Source organism: Magallana gigas, chromosome 3 (genome assembly GCF_963853765.1).
Source record: "Magallana gigas chromosome 3, xbMagGiga1.1, whole genome shotgun sequence".
NCBI classification, from domain to species: Eukaryota; Metazoa; Mollusca; class Bivalvia; order Ostreida; family Ostreidae; genus Magallana; species Magallana gigas.
In genome coordinates, this window is record NC_088855.1 from 45457305 (window position 1) to 45477079 (window position 19775).

At 33.0% G+C, this 19775-nt stretch overlaps 1 protein-coding gene across 4 annotated transcripts; it reads right to left on the reverse strand.

Moving 5' to 3' along the window:
- Nucleotides 1-2890: 2890 nt before the first annotated feature.
- Nucleotides 2891-8420, reverse strand: LOC105317664 (uncharacterized). 4 transcript variants are annotated; one of them, XM_066079993.1, is made up of 6 exons: nucleotides 8141-8277; nucleotides 5477-5680; nucleotides 4994-5283; nucleotides 4245-4427; nucleotides 3924-4013; nucleotides 2891-3446 (listed from the first exon to the last, which is right to left on the reverse strand). In XM_066079993.1, the coding sequence occupies exons 2-6, from the start codon at nucleotides 5521-5523 to the stop codon at nucleotides 2983-2985; spliced, it is 1074 nt and encodes a 357-aa protein (XP_065936065.1). In that variant the 5' UTR covers nucleotides 5524-5680; nucleotides 8141-8277; the 3' UTR covers nucleotides 2891-2982. The 4 variants fall into 4 exon arrangements, with proteins under 4 accessions (XP_065936065.1, XP_065936066.1, XP_019918524.3 ...); XM_066079994.1 differs by lacking the exon at nucleotides 3924-4013; XM_020062965.3 differs by lacking the exon at nucleotides 8141-8277 and adding an exon at nucleotides 8282-8420 and having other exon boundaries at nucleotides 2892-3446; nucleotides 3924-4427.
- Between the last annotated feature and the right edge of the window lie 11355 nt (nucleotides 8421-19775).

Consider the following 19775-nt stretch of genomic DNA (forward strand, 5'->3'; position numbering starts at 1 on the left):
AATTCATTTCATGAATACTTTTAGTGTTTAGAAATTTTTTTACTCATGACATTGAACTTAAAAACAATCCGAATTTGAGAACTCAAACCCTGAGTAAACAACGTCCTTAATGGGAAAAATTCTTTGAGTTTATTTTATTCAAGGGAAGACAATAGTTTACCTGAGCTCCTCATTACTGAAGAGGAAGTAGATGACCAAGCTGTAGGTATACATTGTAGTAAACAACCTGGCCCTGATGGTAGGTCTCCAAGGATATTGAAATAGATATCTAGTATTATCTACTTCTATAAAGATTAATTTTTCAACACATCATTAAGACTAAGAAAACTTCTGTGTTTACATATTTTTATAAGTGATAATAATGTAATTTATAAATATCAGATCTGGGTTTCAGCCTGGTGACTCAACTGTAAATCAATTTGTCGAAATGTATTTCACTTTAATTTCTAGTCTAGCCAAGAAAAAAGTATACAACTTATTTTTTGTGACATTTCTAAGGCTTTTGACAAACTTTAGCATAATGATCATTTATTTAGATAGACAGCAAAATGTTGTAATAGATGGTTTCACATCTAAATGCCACTGGCCTTCAAGGCTATGTTTTTTTTTTACCATATCTACTGTTATTGTATATTAACAATATTTGTGATCTAGTTACAAGAGTAACTTAGCATAGGTTGAATGATTGAAAAATGACTTTTTGAATTCAATGCTTACAAAACCTGTTTATTTCAGAGAACACTGGCCTGTATTTTTCAGATTAAATATAATACTCATCTAGGCCTCTGTTATTAAGACTTGTCAAGATATATTTTGCTTTAATTAAACCTGTTCTTTAGTACTGTGACGTTGTTTGGGATAAATGCTCAAAAAAGGATGCTAAACTCCTAAAACATATTAAGGTGTTATTCCTCTCGTACAAATCCTTACGTTGAAATAGGATGAAGCCTTCTACAAATTAGGAGTAAACTTCACCACAGGTGCTTGAGGACAGGATCGACCCCATGCCCGTGTAAATACATTTATTAGGTAAATAGGACAATTTTCACCGACAAGTTGCAAGTTTTGAACCGATTCATCTAGAACCAACGGAAGTGAGGTTTTATCGCAAGGAAGACAACTCCGAGAGATTTATGAAATTGCATGGCAAACTCGAAAAAAGTACAATTCATAAGAAGTATGAATTCTAATCAAGCCGCGAAATTTTTTTTATGGTCTTGGGAACTGGAAAATCTAAAAGAAGGCACTCATACTGATTGTATTACAATGTGAGACATAAAAGAGAAAATAAAAAAAATTATGTTATGAGTTATCTTCCTTGCGATAAACCCTTACTTCCGTTGGTTTTAGATGGATTCTTGTATTATAAATGTAGAGGGTCTGATTTTTTAAAAATATTTGTTTTAGGTAATTTGGGGCAATGAATGTATTAATTAGATTAGAAATACGTCATAAAAGGATGATTTAATAAAAAATAATAATAATAAAGCCCCGGGGGTCTATAATCTTTGGGGGGGATGGGGGAGGAGTGTCGATCCTGTCCTTAAGCACCTGTGAACTTCACTAGTTAAAATCACCTCAGTACTAATGATTGTATGAATTACAATTTACACTTATTATCTAAGATCCAGTGATGTGCAATTTAAATTTCCACAAATTTGAACTACATTTTACATGGACAGTTTCTCCCATCCACTGTCAAATAATGGCTCAACTTACCTGATAACAATGCTTCTAAAATATCCTTTTACATGGTCTACTAGAATCTTATTTTTACAAGAAAATTAAAACTTTTTCATAATGAAACACGTAAATATAATAAAATACATTGTCAGTTAAGAAACAATGCAAGATCTAAATAGCAGTTAAATTATGGTTTGTATAGCATGACCAGTTTTCTTCATCGAGATAGCCAAGAGAGTACAGTTAACTAACATACACATGATTGAACACATTTACTAGCCCCTGTTGAAATAAATTTTTCTATTACATGTTTTAATTGTCAAAAATTTTATACACTGTTGAAAAAAGAACTTAAAAATGGACGAATGGAAAAGTTGTGCAGGGAATAACAAGTTATTATTAGAATATCATAGTTATCTGTAAAATGTTTTAGAATAAAACCCAATATTGTAAAATGATCTTTATCAAACGATTTGGATTGTCATCTGATGAAGTAAAAAATAAGATGTTTTATTAAATTAAAGTATTTTAGTATTTAATGCTGCTAAATTTTCATATTCTTCACGTCCGTATTCTTACAATCATAGAAATTGTGCTGTCACAAGACTTTAAAATAGTATTAATTAAAAAGCATACCATTATTAACAGACTCTATGTTGAAAAATATATTCTTCTAAAAAACTGCGGATACCAAGAGTATAATAACTATTGGTCAAACATCTTCCAAAAGCTAAAATTATAGATATTTTCTTTAATCTGCTTCTATTTTTGTACCTGCCCCCTACTCCCTGCTTTATTTTTATTTTATTTTTCCATTCTTTCCCTCCTCCCCATGGGTGAATTGAATCAAAATCATATGCTGGTAAATCCTGATTTATGGAAACACACTTTGTTATATATGCATGTGTATTATGTTTGTGTCTATGCCAATGTACATGTCATACATGCATGTATTTAAGTATGTGAAAGAATACAAGAGCAAGATTAATTTATAGTAAGTCAGTGAATTTCCTTTTTAAACTTATGGACAAATCACTCAATTTCTACCCCTCCCTCATCCCCTCGCCCCCATTATATACCCCCAAAAAATAACAACTTTCATGACAATAATAAAATTATATTGCTGATAATGTACACATGTGTATATACATCCGTATAATCATATTATACTCGAGAAATATATCAACCAACTTTATTATAAGTGTATATGTCTTATATCATTGTATATCTGTTCTTTCTTTTGTGAAAGTTGTATTTAAATAAAATTTAAAAAAAAGCATTAAAATGTGAAATTGAAAATCACAAACATAGTTCCTTATTATCAAAGAGAACGAACCGGAAAGCTGCCCCCAGTGTATTGTTCAGTTTCCTAATGCTGGAAAAGTTTAATTGTTTCAACTGTTTTTCGCGTCCTGGCTTGTATATATGGAGTCCATAGCTATGTGACCATTTGTAATTTTGTTTAAATAGATAGGTAGGGTGTGGATAAAATGAACAGTAATGCCTTTCTAAGTGAATAAGATTGGGATTCTGTTTAGCCAGTTTAGTTGCCATGATTACAGAGTTTTGCCCCCATGAGTTTGGTTTGTAAGCGGAGTAGCTGTCCATCCATTTTTTGATAAATGCTGAGTTTTTACTAGCTATAATCACCGCACTTCCGAGATAACCGTCCGACGCCACTCCCATGGTACACTCTCTTTCACGGAACTTGTCTAAGGATGTAAACAGCAGTTGGTCAGTATCAAGATAAATCCCTCCATATTCTGAAACAAACATTTATCAAATGTAAAATCATGTTTTAAAAAGAATTCTACATTGATCCATCAAATAGTGCGCTAATGTGTCGTGCCACCTTACTGCTTATTCTCACATGTCTAAAAAAAGTATAAAAGTTAAAAAAGTATTTTTTGCGCTCTTAATGACTGCTTTTCTGGTACTTGTCAATCCAGAAATACTTAAAGCAATCCAAGAATGTTAGCAAATACTTTAAAAGTATAGAGAGTTTTATAATTGTATGTGTGGCTTCCATCTGGCTTTCCATAGGAAAATAGGTTTGTTTATTTAAATTGAATGTTTTACTTCGATACTTAACAAACTGATTTTAATAATATTGTTTTCTAAGAGTTTGGATATTCCAGTGTACACGTACAGGGGATAACCAATGTCATAATGTCTGCAAAAAGGGTCATCTGAACAACCAATCTCACTTCAAAAGGAAAAAGTCACACAATAATACATACCTCTCAGAATCTGCAGCCTGAGTATGTCCGACTTGTGCTCAACAAATACGATCTTCCGGTTTCCTATTTTTGATGGAGGGTTCACACTAACTGGTATGATGTTAGACACATACAGGAGTAAAAGATTCCACCATTTACCCGATGGTAACGTATCGTAATACAAAAATATCAAACAAGGGTGTTGTTTTTTATAACCACTAAAGATGCTAACAAAAAATATGAACTCAAATTTTCCTTTTCCCAACCAAATGTAGTGTAAAATATTTGGAACTAAAAATTGTGTTGTACAAAACTTGTCGATAACTTGTTTGAGACACGTACCAGGAAATTTCAAAGACTCATTTAAGTTTTCTCTCGCTTCCAATTTTACGTCATAATTGACACACGAAGGTATAAATTGGCTCCGAATCAGTTCTTTACTGGTTCCATTGACCTCTAATGATTTGTTTGAGCAAGGAATGTATGTTTTAAAGCTCCAGTCTCTACCTCCTAAGGGTGCAAAATCTAAAATAAATCCAAACGTGAAACTCATAGTTGAAAATTCATTACATAAATAATAATTATAATAACATGTAAGGTACCTCACAAAGCCAAGGCATACAGACATACGTCACAAGTTGATAGTTTTGTTAAATTGTTTATATCAATCAATTTGGTTGAATGTCGTCATAGCTCAGTGGTTCAAATATTGTGCTTGTGAACCGCCGATCATGAGTTAGAACCCACCTTGGGCATTTGCTTATATTCACTGAATTAATTTTTTAATATATAGTTATAATCGAATTTGCATATTGTTTCGCCTATTTGACTAATATAGTTAGATATCATCTATCTTTTATATTAATTAATTAACTTTCTGCTGATTTGAGAAACTATTTCAAGGTGTAGTGAGTCAACCTAAAGAGAATTTGCTTTAAAACCACTTTTGCTAGCCAAGTGTCCGATTCGCTTTTCGGGAGATGAGAAAAACGAATCGGACACTTGGCTACCGAAGCTGCTTTAAAACATATTCCCTTTGAACTATTTTGATTTATCTAAGGAACAATACGCCTGCAGTTGAACATATATACCTTCAAATGTGTTCGTGAATACTGTTTTGGACACATTATTTTTCTTCAAGAATAATATGGCTGTTTCAATATCACAAGATTCCTCCCGGCTGTTCCCAACTTTTGCTTTCCTGTATACTAATTTTAACAGTTTCTGCATCCCATGAAGTCTATATTTTAGTCTTTGTGCTTCATCATCCTCTTTTTTGAAACAAATCCTACTACCTTTTTCATAGTTTGGATAGAATAACAAAGTGATATAAACAAGGATACCTAATTGGATTATCAAAAAACACAGTGTGAAGACGGCCCTGAAAGAAATAAAATTTACATTTTAAATATAGTACAATTATATTATCTTTTAATCAATCGATCACATTACCAACTTTATTTAAAATTTTATTTCATGAAAATATCAGAAAACAGAGTTTTTTGAGGGTATAATTAAACACTCGAGCAAAACACAATTAAAAAATTTAGTGGACACTTGAAAAAACCTGTTACCTGTAATTCATGGTTGGGATAGGCTTTAAATATACCATAATGAGCATTCGGGAAATGGAAAATTGAGCTTTCCTTAATCAACTCAAAAAACGGAAAACATTGTGGACATTTGCAAAAAATGATCTATGGAATCTTGAAGCATTGGTGATGTTAAATACATGCAGCGGGAAAAAAAGACACAATCTGGCAGAACGGAAAGCACATCTGAAAAATTATAGACCTGTTTTAAGGACCTGTTGTCAATTACTTTTAATTTTTTAGCAAAACGGTAAATTTCTCATTTAATTTTCTCATATTTGCATAGCTTTTGCAAAAGTATGAATTTCATGAACCCCGACCAAGGGGTTTTGACTGCAGAGAGGGGACAAATTGTCAAGTAATATAATTGTATTTGGTTGAAATTCTTTTTTTTCACTCATTTTGACCCTTATTAGAAACAAACTTCATATTTAGAATGGCCATGTGTGTAAATAAAATGTCTTTTTCTGTTTGGCAAGATTTTTTTTGTTTTACTTGTAGGTCTTGCCCCTTTATTTTGAAAAACAATGTTACGTGTGTTACAGTTTGAGAAAGTATTTGTCAGAATAACTACAAGTACGATAATAATACACCCATATCTGTGTTGAGAGAGAGAGAGAGAGAGAGAGAGAGAGAGAGAGAGAGAGAGAGAGAGCGAGAGAGAGAGAGAAATATTACTATATATCTGTAAGGTTATCTTGCAATGCACGTCTCGATGTATAAAAATTATAAAGCCAATGTAACTTTTTAGAAGTTCAAAAATTTCATAAAATCTTTATTTGACACGCTTTATGGACGTTGGATCCTGCGATCAAAGTCTCTAAGTTTTTTTCTAAAGTATTGTTTTAATATCTACACACATATCTAAACCAAAACTCAAAACAAAATTTTGGGGTCTATATGCTCCTTTCGGTGCTACGGTGTATTTAATATGACCTTTCTGCACTGAAAGTGCAAATTGCACATAAATCGCTTTTCCCTCTATAATTTTTTATCGAAATGAACCATGGTATCAAATACAAATTTACATTATTTAGAATTAATAAAATGAAAATTATCATAATGAAAAAGTTTGCAATTTCTTCACCTTATTTATATTTTGACCTTTTTGCACTGAAAAAATACTATTTTTATTCATAAACGATTCAACAGGCAATTATGTAATTTAAAAGTCTCAAACTTTTTCTCAAATTATGACAGACTTGTCAAAAGAAACTTAAATATTCAGAAAATAAAACCAAAAGTATGGGTCTATAATGTAAATTTTGAGATATGGCATGAAATAATCTAATTTTAGGGGAAAATTGGAGTTTATTTTTTCTTTACTTTTATGAAATATCACTTAAACATGCCAATATATGTCGATAGAAATATTGAAATATTGTTGAAATGTGTTTTTTGAAACAATACGAAGATAACCCAATGCATAAACTAAAAATTTGGTCTGCACGGAAAATATGAAAGCTAAATTTAGGGTACTCTAAAACAACTGAGTTATGAAAAATGTTCATTTTCTTCTTAAAAACCTTCCGCCACAAAATATAGTCCCTTACTACACTTTCTAAATATGGATTTTTTTTCTTCACTATTTTATTCGATAGAGTTTATTTGGCATTGTAAAAAAGGAATTTACAAGTAGAATTCATATATGACACAGAATTTCCAGACTAGAAGTGACACAAAATGGCTACCCAAAATCAGAGGATCGAACCTCTTTAAACTATGTAAACTTTAAACTATGTAGATTTGGCTAAATGAAAAAAAAACCCATATAGTACGATATATCACTGCAGGGTTCAAATACACTTGTTATCCAATGAACTGTCGACTTTTTGCGACATGCGCATCTATTCACATATAGAGTATTCAAATGATTAATACAATATTTAATATAATAAGTGAAGTTAAATTTGTATGAGACAAATACATTATTCATACCCAAGTAATAAGTTGATTGATATGTGAAATATTCTCCCTGGTTTACTTCTAAAATATATCTAAACTGCAATTCGGATTGGAATCAAACCAACTGCACCCTTATATGCCATAAACAATTTGTTTCCTTGTGAATGGAAATTCACAAGTCTAAAAATGACTTCTTTATGCCATGTTTGTTTTTCATTTTAATATTTATATGATTTTTTTCAAAGGAATAAATTTGAACATTTAAATTTATCATACTTTCATGTTAAATACTGAAATCTGATTGGTTTAGACACAGTTGGTAATCTGTTCTATTACCCTCAGCGTTAGCAACACACTTGGCAACGGGTAACACGACGAATTGTTACATGCTCGTAAATTATGCGCGTACGGTTCGCCGTAGAATTCACTTCATTTTTATATGAAAACAGTAAAATTTTCTCTAAAATTAAGACATTCAGTATAATAAAATAAATAGTGCCTGTTTGGGAGGGTAACTGTTGAAATTGACACCCCTCGAAAACCATTGTCAACCTCCGCTCCGTGTCGGTTGGCAATGGTTGTCTCGGGGTGTCAATTTCAATAGTTACCCTCCCAAACAGGCACTATTTATATAATACTTATCTTATGTTACTTATCTTTATTTTTACAAAGAAGAGGGGGGCTAGCTAGTAATTCTCTCTTGACGACCATTTGTACCAAAAAATACCAACATTTACTTACATAACGTGAAAGAGTGTCCGTTAGTGCAACAACATCGCAAACTAGGCTACTTGCGTCTCTCTGTCCGACAGCTCATTTATGCGACGCAGTATAGCCTTTGAATTTTCTTGTTATTTAAAGATCCATAAGGAATACACCTACCTTTATAACTTATGATTACCTCTTTGTCAGCAAGTACTTTTGATGTAACGCAATAACTCAAATTCCCTCCTTTTCACCGATGTACTATCTCTGTTTCTACTATATATAAAAACAGCAGGACAAATGCACAATTGTAGACCTGACAATTGTCTATTATCTCATTTTATCTTTAACACAGCAGAAATGTTCATAAGGCATTTGAATGTGACGCAGTATTTTAAATTCACCGAGAAACTGTCATTGTTTTGCAGTCGACCATTGGAAATGAGGTGCGCCAGAAATCACAATTCATCATATTGTTTGTCTGTCCGTCCAGTGATAAAACTATTTGATATTTCGAATAAATAGAAGTTCTTACAAGTTCATTCATAGTTGTACAAGAAGGCATCAAAATTCGTGGATGATTTAATGTTTAGTTAATAGTTACAATAATACGTCAATTCGTTGATAATAGTTAAGAGATGTTGCTTTCAGAATACACAATCAGAATGGAGAAGTACAACATTACTCTCCTGCTATATAAGCTTTGATAGTTCACATTTTGATATCAATATTTGCTAGTTACTCATGCTTCATGTTTTATGCAGACAAGAACCCAGCAATGGATGTTTGAATAAGCAGTTATATTAAAAGATGTAGCTCTGACGCGAAATCTCAATCACCTTAATTAATAATGGACAACAGCTAAAAGATTTAAACTTTCCTATGCCCGGCAATGCAGAGTCAGTTTGCTCCAGAGAAATACAACAGTTCTAGGATGTCATCTCTGAAGCATTATAGAACATAATGATTTTGTACCATGGCAGCATGCAATCAACGTATTGTCCTAGCAGAAGCATGTTTTCATTTTACATTGTATCCATGAACTACATAATCTTTTACAGTAAGGTGCAAATTCCAGGTAAAACGTAACAACAAAAATGAAGAAAAAACTTTTTAATACTTTCTGTTACGACGAATTAATCGGAACAGTTTAAACACATCTACATAAATATGTATATCTTTCCACAAACTTTGGTTGTTCAAGTCTTTACCGTTTCTGAGATCTAATTGAGACAAGGTTTTCTTGTCACGGGACAGAAAACGGACGACCTGAAATGAATTTTGAAAAAATGAGAAAAACGCCTCGAAGTAATTTTATTCTTTATTCTATATCATTCCTTAATATTTTCAGGAAAATTCATGAAGTCACCTATGAGAAATTTCGCTGAAAAATAACGGGGAAAAATAAGAAAGAAAGAAAGAAAAAACAGTACCATTACTAACAGTTCTTCCATTGTGACGGAATACCTTAATAAATAGTAGAAACCAGTTAGGTCTTCCGCTGAAGACGAAAGACCTTATTATGATCAAAGTACCGAAGAACTGACGGGAGTTGATTTTATCAACGTTTATTTATTTAAAATTCAATGATATTTTATTTTGCATGACAAGTGAAGGTATTTTCTAATCTGTATTTGAATTACGCACATTTTTATAATATGAATTTTCGGACTTTTTCGACACAAGAATGTTGATAAAACCCCATATGAATCATGTTAAGTAATATTTTAAGATAGAATTAATTTAGTTCAATCAAACTATGTATCAGTGATAGATATATTTCTGGAAAATTTAGGGATCCAAGCAATATTGAACTCTCGTCTCGTTCAACCAAACGCTCGGCTGTCGCCGTTAATCTCCGACAAGCAAGAGAGACTCTCTGCTTGTCGGAGATTTACGGAGACAGCCGAGCGTCGAGTTGAACGAGACTACATTGAACTCTGGCGTAAGAATACATACGACTACAAAAAACATCTAAATTGTTCGTACCATTTAAAATCTGGCTATTTTCAAGGTATTTATAAATAAGTTTCCTCGAAAAAAAAAGCTTTAGCGTACATTATTTCGAATTTATCAATACTTTCAAGAACTAAGTCTTGTCAGCGGCGATGATTTGTGCTTTGGTCCAAACACTCTTTCACTTTCGGTTTGTCAGAGAAACTGCATAGGAGAGTTGATTAAAATCAACTCCCAAAAAACCATAAAATTAGGGCAAGGCCTTCTGATGGAAAAGAAGACATTTACAAAACTATTTCGCGCGTTACAGATAATTTCTGGGTTTAAGTTAATTGGGTATATAAAAAATTCCAGGTACATGTAAAAGAAACATTCTATTTTGAAAAATGAGTTATGATTGTGGGGAAAAAACGGACCGTGTTTTGGTAACCCTTACAATTGCATGAGTTTGTCTCGCTCACTATAATCACTATAATACCCTCTAGTCCTCCTCATTCATAAATCATCTTGATGTGTTAGTATGATAACCTCAATTATGCTATTTTTCTTAACATGTTATTTGAAAGTGGTAGTAGAGGCGCTAAGCATTCATTTATTTGTCTGATTCCTACTCTCTAGAAGATGATATGCGATTGCGAAACCAATGCTTGCAATGCCTTTACATCTTCAAGGAATGAGCGAGCTTTCTAAGACATGAACATACAGACTTTAACTAAGGCTTCAAGTTTGTAGCATTTTGTCCGGTATTGCTTCCCTAAATACATAAAAACTCTCAACAAAATCTTCAATTGGTAATGAACAAGAAATATTTTGACAAGTTTCAATAAAATAATAGCAGAAATCAAAATTAACTTTTTTGACCACTAACAAATTTTAGCCATTGGATTTTTTTTTACTGGCAAACTCAAACTTTCACTGGCATTGTTTTCTTTTCATACTGATTATTTGAATATTTTTACTAAAAACTTATTTTCTTCAGTGAATATATATGTATTTCATATTATTATCACCCCCCCCCCCCCCTTCGGATAGCTGATCTGCCAACGTGCTACCCTCTGTGGTTGTGGCCTGTTGACGTTACCCATAAAATTCTATTGAAATGACGTGCAGAGACGCACAGTCTGTAAATAAATGGTGAACAATTTGATAAACTTGTACATTAAGGTTATTTCCACGTCTACCATTTCCTGTTAGAAAATCTACAAATTTGAGGTAAGATATTAATTTTATAAAATTGGCTATAATGGTAAAATATTTTGACATGTACCCTATAACCATTTTAGCAAAGAAAAGACTGAAAAACAGGCAGAACTTTTATTTGTTACCTTCAGACAAATATAATTGACTAAAAAAGAGAGGGAGCAGAAAATATTTGCAGTTGGATTAAGTGGGAAATGGTTTCACATATATATATTCAACAGCATGACCAATTAGGATTGTGTATCACTGTATGAATATTCAAGTTTGTTTCGTTATTTGCGTGCTTAGTTCGACTTTGCTTTTGAGAGATCAGACACCATCAATTATAGAATGATACCTTGCATGCTGTCAGGTCCGTTTAAAATGAATGTTTAAAGTAGCTAGGGTGCTCTGAAGAACCTCGGAAAGACTTGGCATAATCAACTTTCGGACGAAGTCCACTCAAATCGCACTCCCGTAGATAATTAATGCAGAACTGTCATATCGATCCAAATATTTTAAGATGAAAACTGGATAACACGGTAGCACATCACAGAAATGATAATACTAAATACCAAAGTGTTTTACAACAGACAACAACTTTTGTCAAGTAATTTTAATAATACCAGATCCTGTAGCTGTAAAACGTCTTGGTGACGCCATTAACTGGTTTGTGGTATACAATTGTCATGAGGATTTCGTTCATGCCCTGAAAGTTTTTATGTGCAATCATTCAATATCATTCTGATTATGTCCATGGTAAGTGCATACAGAAAGAGATGATTCATACAGCATCAAAACAGGCCCAACAATATGCATTTGATTGTAGTGGTCCTGGCGATAGCGGGTACGAATTGCCTGGCTACCGCATGAACTTGCTGACACACGCGATGACGTATACATCGCCTCTCCTTTGCCTGACTTCGAAGAGACAAGACGTGCTTTGTTGCTCTGTGTATTGTAACATTCGTTTACTATTCTATGTGGCGGTAACCGCCAATATAAATCATATTACATACCAATATTGTTTTCTCTCTGCGGCATTACCAGCGAGCTTAAGTAACGGCTAGGGAGAAATGGTAAAGGATTAAAAAATTCAACTGTGTTCATTCTGTATGCGAGAGTAGAAATGAAGAAAATCCAAGGACGTTTTAAGTACACCAGATATCAGGTGGATTCAATGCATTGTAAAAACAATATAATATGTTTTATATCGTCGCCCTCATAGTTTATTTAAGTGGTAAATATGTTGCGAGAAAATTTCGGAAACGAAGATAACGACAACCCCGACTATGATAAAAAAAACTGAGTCGTTTAAAATCTGTAGTTCCTCAGGAAAGTTTAATTCTTTTAAACATAAAGATAAATTTTCAATTGAGACTTCACAATAAGCAAAAACTTAATTAGTTCAAAAGAAGTAACTACAATTATATAAATAGTGTAAATGGTCGTCTTCCCTTACTGCATATTAGTTGAGTAAATTTAGAGAAATCCGATAAATAAACCTGGGAAATCGTCGGCCTGAGGAGCGCTTCTCGTTTGGGCGAGTCACACTACTCCTGAAGGATCCACCATAGATTCCTTAATGGTACTAGTATTTGGTGGATCTACTTCTCCGAGTCGTGTTTCTACAATCCATGGCATTTTTTGAAAGCCCTTTATCTCGAAAAGGAACAATTTTCTAGGTAAGAAACAATCGTCTTCTTTATCTTCCAAGCCAAATCCCTTTACAAAGACCCATTTTCTTTAGTTTCTTTAGTACGGCATGAAAGTTTCAAATCAATCTCCAAACCACAACGATTAAATATTATGTAAAACCAAGTTGGTGAAGAATGACCGAAAGCAATGACTTTAGAAGATGTACCAGTAGGAACTAAATATCTTCGGATTTGCCATATTGGTCCTGCCCTCGGGCCTGAAACCCTGATCAAGGGGCCTTGAATTACACAATTTTAAGAGGAGGCTTCATGGACACCACAGGCATATATTTAGTTTTTCTCAAATATACATGAGAGTAGATACGTAGATTTTCATAGATTTAACACATTTGCACTATATGGCTATATTGGCCCCGCCTCAGGACCTGCATCCCTGACCTATATATATATATATAATATATATTTACAATTAAGATAGAGGGTCATATTTTTACAACTAAGATAGAGGGCTTCATATCATATTAACCATGCAGTTAGTTTATCTTCCCCTGCTGTGTTTGTTGAGAAGATTGGTGATTAAATTTGTTCTAAAAATATGGCAATATAGGCCCTGCTCGATGGGCTCAATCCCTCACAAAGAAGCCATTAATTTCATTATTTTGGAAGAAGGCATCATGATGACTGCAATCATGTATTCAGTTTACATTTATCTACACTTACTGTGGAATTAGAGAAGACAATTTACTATGATTAATTATAAATTTTATCTATTTGGTCATATTGGCCATGCCCTAGGGCCTGAAACCCTGATCAAGGGGCCTTGAATTACAGACTTGGACACGATTTGAGCCCAAAATTTAAAATTTATTTTCCCTTTTTTATGTTTAGAATGGGTAATATGGGTATTTTTTATGCTTCTCAAAATTTGAAAGTCAGATATTGAGTTATAAGCAAGAGTTTAGAATTCTTTGTATTGTAAACAAAGCTCGAATCTTTTTGTTGTTTACTTATATGTTTTGTTGTTATACGTTTCAATCAAATGTTGCTTTTTTTAATGATAATATAATTTATAAACACATTGAACAAGTTTGCCTTGTTTCTTACGAGTTATTTTGCCAAAGAAATGGTAATTCCATACTTTACATTATTTGAAAACAAATAGAAGACTCGAGTTTTGTTTACGTAACAATGAATTCTTACCACTGTATCTCACTTATAACTTCAATTCTAACATTCAAATTTTGGTCAATCATTGAAAATGTGCAAGTAAACCATTTTATATCTAAAAATTAAAAAAATTAAATTTTGATCTAAAATTGTGTCCAAGTCCCTCTTATAGAAGGCTTCATTGAATCACAGGCATGTACTTAGTTTTTCTCGCATTATCACCGGTGTGAGATCGGTTTGTCCGGTGTGAGACAGCAGTGTGAGATTTTTCTGTCTCACACTGTGTATTACTACGCCGTTTTAAAACGTAAACAAACATTGTCTGCTGTAGGGGAATGCAAAATGGTGCATTGAGATTATCCTTTAAGTAATTGTGTTGCTTAATTAATTACAATTTATCATATTTTTAATTAAAAAACTGCAGTATGCTCTCATTTTGACTTGCACTATTTGCAGCACGCGGAGGGATAAACCGAAAGTAATCTTTTGAACGTCATAACAGAAAGTTGTCAAACATCATTTTTTAATATAATGCGAGAAAAATAATCATTCATTATATACTCGTGTGGGATAGTGAAATTCCACCTCGGGGCCAAGATTCACAGTCTAGGACTCGGCACAGCCTCGTCCTAGACCGTGAATCTTGTCCCCTCGGTGGAATTTCACTATCCCACACTCGTAATAATGAATGATTCTATTATTCTCAAACATATATGGGGGTAGATATGAAGATTTTCTAAGTTTAATATATTTTTACAGTGGCCATAGAACCTGAACCCGGGGCTGACTTCATTATCTACGATTGTGGGATAGTGGAATTCAAACTGCGGGGACAGGATTCACGGTCTAGGAGGAGGCTTAGCCGAGGCCAAGACCGTGAATTTTGGTCCCGAGGTGGAATTTTACTATCCCACACGATTATACCGTAATTAATTATTTTTCTTGCTTTTTTAATATCAAAAAACAATGTCATACAACTTTCTCTTAGACGTTCAAAGTTGTTATGTCGGGAAAATCCAAATCCTCTCAAAGTTTGCTGTGATTATGATGTGATTTATCTATTTCTCTTATCTCTGATCTTGCAAATCCGAGAACATTGCCAATACGTCGCATACATTATTCTTATGTCACCCCTAAACGCCAACAAAGATTTCATTCTACATTTGTACTGTTGTGACCATCTGTAAAAACTATTTCTTGTCTTTTGCCGTCACTTTATTTAATTGTTATGTTTTTTATTGTATATTGAAGGAAGAATTCTAAACCAAGATGGTAGACCTTGAACTGTAGTTGGACCTTGACTTTGTGGTTGTAGAACAGTGGGTTCAGTAGTTGGAACTGGCCTTAAAGGTAGATAAGGTGCTACAGAAGGGCTTATTGTATTTAGCGCGTGGGCGCGCCCATCTCATCTCTTTTATTCCAAGTTAAATCTTCCCGCAGTAAAACACTCAAATGATGTCGATTTTTCTTAATTTTATTTTAAAGCATTATCGCTTACACATGTGAAGAACTATCGAGCCCGATAGTAATTACATTGTCAAATAGTTTTTATTCAATTGAAACAAAAGCTTTAAGAAATTAATGGGTAGGCGGTAGAGCTTTCATATTTCTTAGATTTATTCTTTAGAGACACAAACTAATGCTCTTTTTATTTCATTTTTAATTCATGATTTGATTTTGTCTTTTTGAACGCTTAGAGCTTTGTCTTTTAATTCCTTTGCATGGACATCACCTAACAATATTTTAAATCTAATATGAAATTGATCCTGGAGCTATTCTTTTCTTGTAAGACTAATCTTGGCCATACAGAGTATCAGTGTTTTACAAACACCATACTGTCCGTATTTATTAATACCAAGAATTAATTTAAATGATAATACAAAACACAAGTAAATAAGGTACTACTATACATATGCGCACAGGATAACCTCTAGCCTTGAACCCGTACCCTATCACATGATAATGAATACTTATCCAGGGTACGATTTTTCCGCGTGGATGGTGGTTCAGATGCATGACATTGAAATATTCAGTTTTAATAATATAATTTTCTGTTCTATGATAATAATAATTATAGTACAGAAAAATTACCTCTTTATCCGAAGAAATATTTTAAACATTAGCTAGCGGCTGTGCTCCCCTCCCTCCCTCTGATTTCTAGTATTAAGCTTTATATGAAATCATGAAGTTTGATAACAAAAACGGAAAAATTGTATTATACCCACCAAACAAACAAAATTCACAATATCAAAAGGGTTTTACATTCTTCTCTTATTCATTTATCATCTCTATATCCTCACACACTCAATGTTTCTAATACATGTAGTTATCTATTGAAAAAGACATCAAGTGCCTCATTTAAACCCAACTCATTGATATCAGGATAATGCATCAACTACATATACCATCGTTGTTCACTTATCATTCTGGTATAGTGAAACCCGATGATAAAAAAATCATATGATAGGTTATGCATTTTACAAACAAAATCTGTTGCGCAAGCGCGCTAATACAATTAGTACCTGGCCTTTGACCTTGTGAGTCACTAGTTTCTTTCTTTGCTGAATCTCTCGATTAATTTTTTCTTATAGCCTAATTGGTCTTCTTCTTGTTGAGATGGCTTGCTCAGTGGTTTAATTTTTTAAATTTTTCTCCCAGGATTTTTATTTGTGGACCTAAACCGAGGCTGTAACATTTTTTAGCTGCTGATGACATTTTTTATGTTTTCTTAAACTCTTTGAGAAAGTATGGAGGTTTTTTACATCCATTTTTGACAGAAATGGTGTGATCCAATGCTGTTATTAGGTCATCAAATGGGCTGAGATTGACCTAAACCTATTTTTATTCAGCATTTTTTTTACACCTAATTTTCCTATACTGTGAGTTTCTCAAGTATTGGAGTTTCTTGTGATGGAGTTGTGGCTTTTTTGCTGGTATGGATACAATTTTTTGCCTTTTCAATATTTGAATATTCCCAAAAGAGTAATGACTAGACCTTATTAATATGTTAAAATATGTTTCCTTCACCGTAGTCAAAACAGTTGCATGAACAACCAAGAAAATGCCGACACAAATCTACACATGGTACCTTTAACCACTTAGAGTAACAATGTTTTTCAGCAGGCACGTAGCATCAAGGGGGGGGGGGGGGCTGGCCCACCACTTTTTCTCGCAGCAACAAATTTTTTAAAAATTTACATATAAAAAATTGAATTATCATGGAGTTGTTCCCCCCCCCCCCACTTTTTTGGGAGCATGTAAAAAATTGATATGAAAAGAAGGAAATGAGGAGTGAAAATGTAGTTATAAACTACGACAGCCCCTCCCCCCTCACGGATTAGGATTTTGAAGATTTTGGGAAACTTTTTTTTTTCTTTGGCTTGTCAAGATTTTTTGGATGAGTCTGCCCCCCCCCCACTTTCCAAAACGATGCTACGTGCCTGTTCAGAACATATTTTATTTAAATTAACAGTAACTGTATATTGAGAAACTGAGGAATCTGAAATTTCAAAACAAACTACACCTGTTTCTTTCAGCTGTCTTAATATTTTCATTTGAAGGGATGCTTAATTTGTTAGCGGCCAGACGCTTGAAATACATGTTGTTCTCTATCTGTAATAGTGTTTCAAAATGAAAATCTATTCTACGATTTGCCTTCAAAGTACTAAGTAATCCACTGATAATGAAAGCTTTCTAAAAACATGTTTGTATTTACGTTAGAATATTCACCAGTTCTAAAACACTTAACCAATTTTCAACTTTTTCTTTCTACTCAAGTAAATATCATTAATGTATTCAAGAAAAGCTTGATTTGTGCTCGATAGTTTTTGAACTTAAAAATTAAGTATTTAATATTCTTACAAAACTTTGGTTTGAGCATCAATGCAGCACACAGCAAACAATAAATTTCTGCTTCCTGCTCCCTATCTTTTATATATTGTTGAATTTTAAGACGGCAGTTTTGTGAAGGTGCCAAATATATAGGTAATGTTAAAGATTGGGTCCAAAAACACACTTATCTGCATTTCACTCAGCATTATCTTCATCTGTCATTAAAATGTTTAATTTTGTTTAAGGAGATTTACTCTTAACTGCATTAAGAAATAAAGATATAGTTTGGTCATTTTCTTTGTTGGACATGCAAAATGCAACCGGATATTTATGTCTTAATTCATCAAAAACCAAAAGTGTAATCAAATTGAATAAATTAATATTAGTTTTGTGGTTGGAATCCATGCAAAGTATCATGATAGCAAATTTGTCATACATATCCAGTTGTTGTTAAGTCATAATAGCCAGCAAAAAGTCTTCTTAGTAAGTCCAGATGTCTTGACATTTACATTTTGTTGCTAAAACACTAAAACAGGATTAATTTTTTTTCCGTGGAGCATATACGTATACTATCAATGAAGTTGGCATGTAGCATTGTCGCTTTGTCATACAACAGAAGGATCAATTATTTTTTGCTTCAATCTGTGAATTGTTTTTCTGTCAGTCAATGGAAAAACTTATTTGTCAAGTCGTCACGGTTGTTCATGCCGCTGAATTTCTCCTTAACCTTATATAAAGTTGTATTAATTGGAATTTTTTTTAGGCTAACATAGTTTTAATTTGTGACTTGATATGATCCGGAATTGGTAGATATTTATTTTCCTCAAAACTTGTGGAGTGGGTATGAGATTTAATAAATTTTACTCCTGGTTATTAAAAAATAATTTGGATAAACATACTCCATCTGGTTTGCAAAGCCTCTTTTTGTCTATCTTTTGAGTCATTAACACGCCTTTTGCCATCCCTATGACAAACAAAAGTGTACTTCTGAGAATCCTTATTGAGGTATTTGGTCGGTGCAAAACATTACTTATATTTTTATTCAGAGATTCATCAGCCTAAAATTTTTCAGAGGCATTTACATTTTCAAAATTTAGATTTTCAATTTCGATTTTTGCCTCATGAGAAGCTATCAAATGGCCTACTAGATCATCTACATGGAAAAACAATTAAGTCTCACGATGGAACAATACTTGACATCCTCCATTGAATTTCTTTTTCGAGCACATTCTTCACATGACGGTTCAATGAAAAGATTTGGGGAGTAAAATGTCTTTAGATAATCTGTCTTGGCAATTCCGTTGTTTGATTAGTCTCTTCTCTGTTTATTCCAAAGAATCTAAATCAATTTTTTTGCTTCTGAGGGGTCTTTAATTCATTGAAAACAACTTTTTGCAGATGAAGGCACAAATATTTTATGATGGTAAGGAATAGCCTAAGTAACGGTTTCATAATGTCCCCCTGCTCATTTTCAAACTAAAAGAATCCTAGAAACTGAGTTGCTGAAGTCATGTTCTAACGTAACGTCTTGGTTGTCAACATCACCACCAACAGTAACAAAAACATTAATTCCTTATCGTCTTGATAAAGCCAATATTGATTCTTGTCCAGCAAATGTACCTAGTTGTCTATGAGTATTTAATTCCTGTTGAATATCTGAATCGGACATTGAATAAACATTTACATGAAAAAAGAAATTTCCTAAATAAGCCTTAATTTTTTCTCATATATTGCAATATTTCTAAGCTCTTGGTAGTGATATTGACTTCCACAAAGTGCAAGATTAACAGACCGACAGAAACAATTTCCGTCATATGTAAAAGGTTGTCTATAAAGTCCATAGGAAACGAGATATTCGTCCTGTAGGATTCTTATCTACT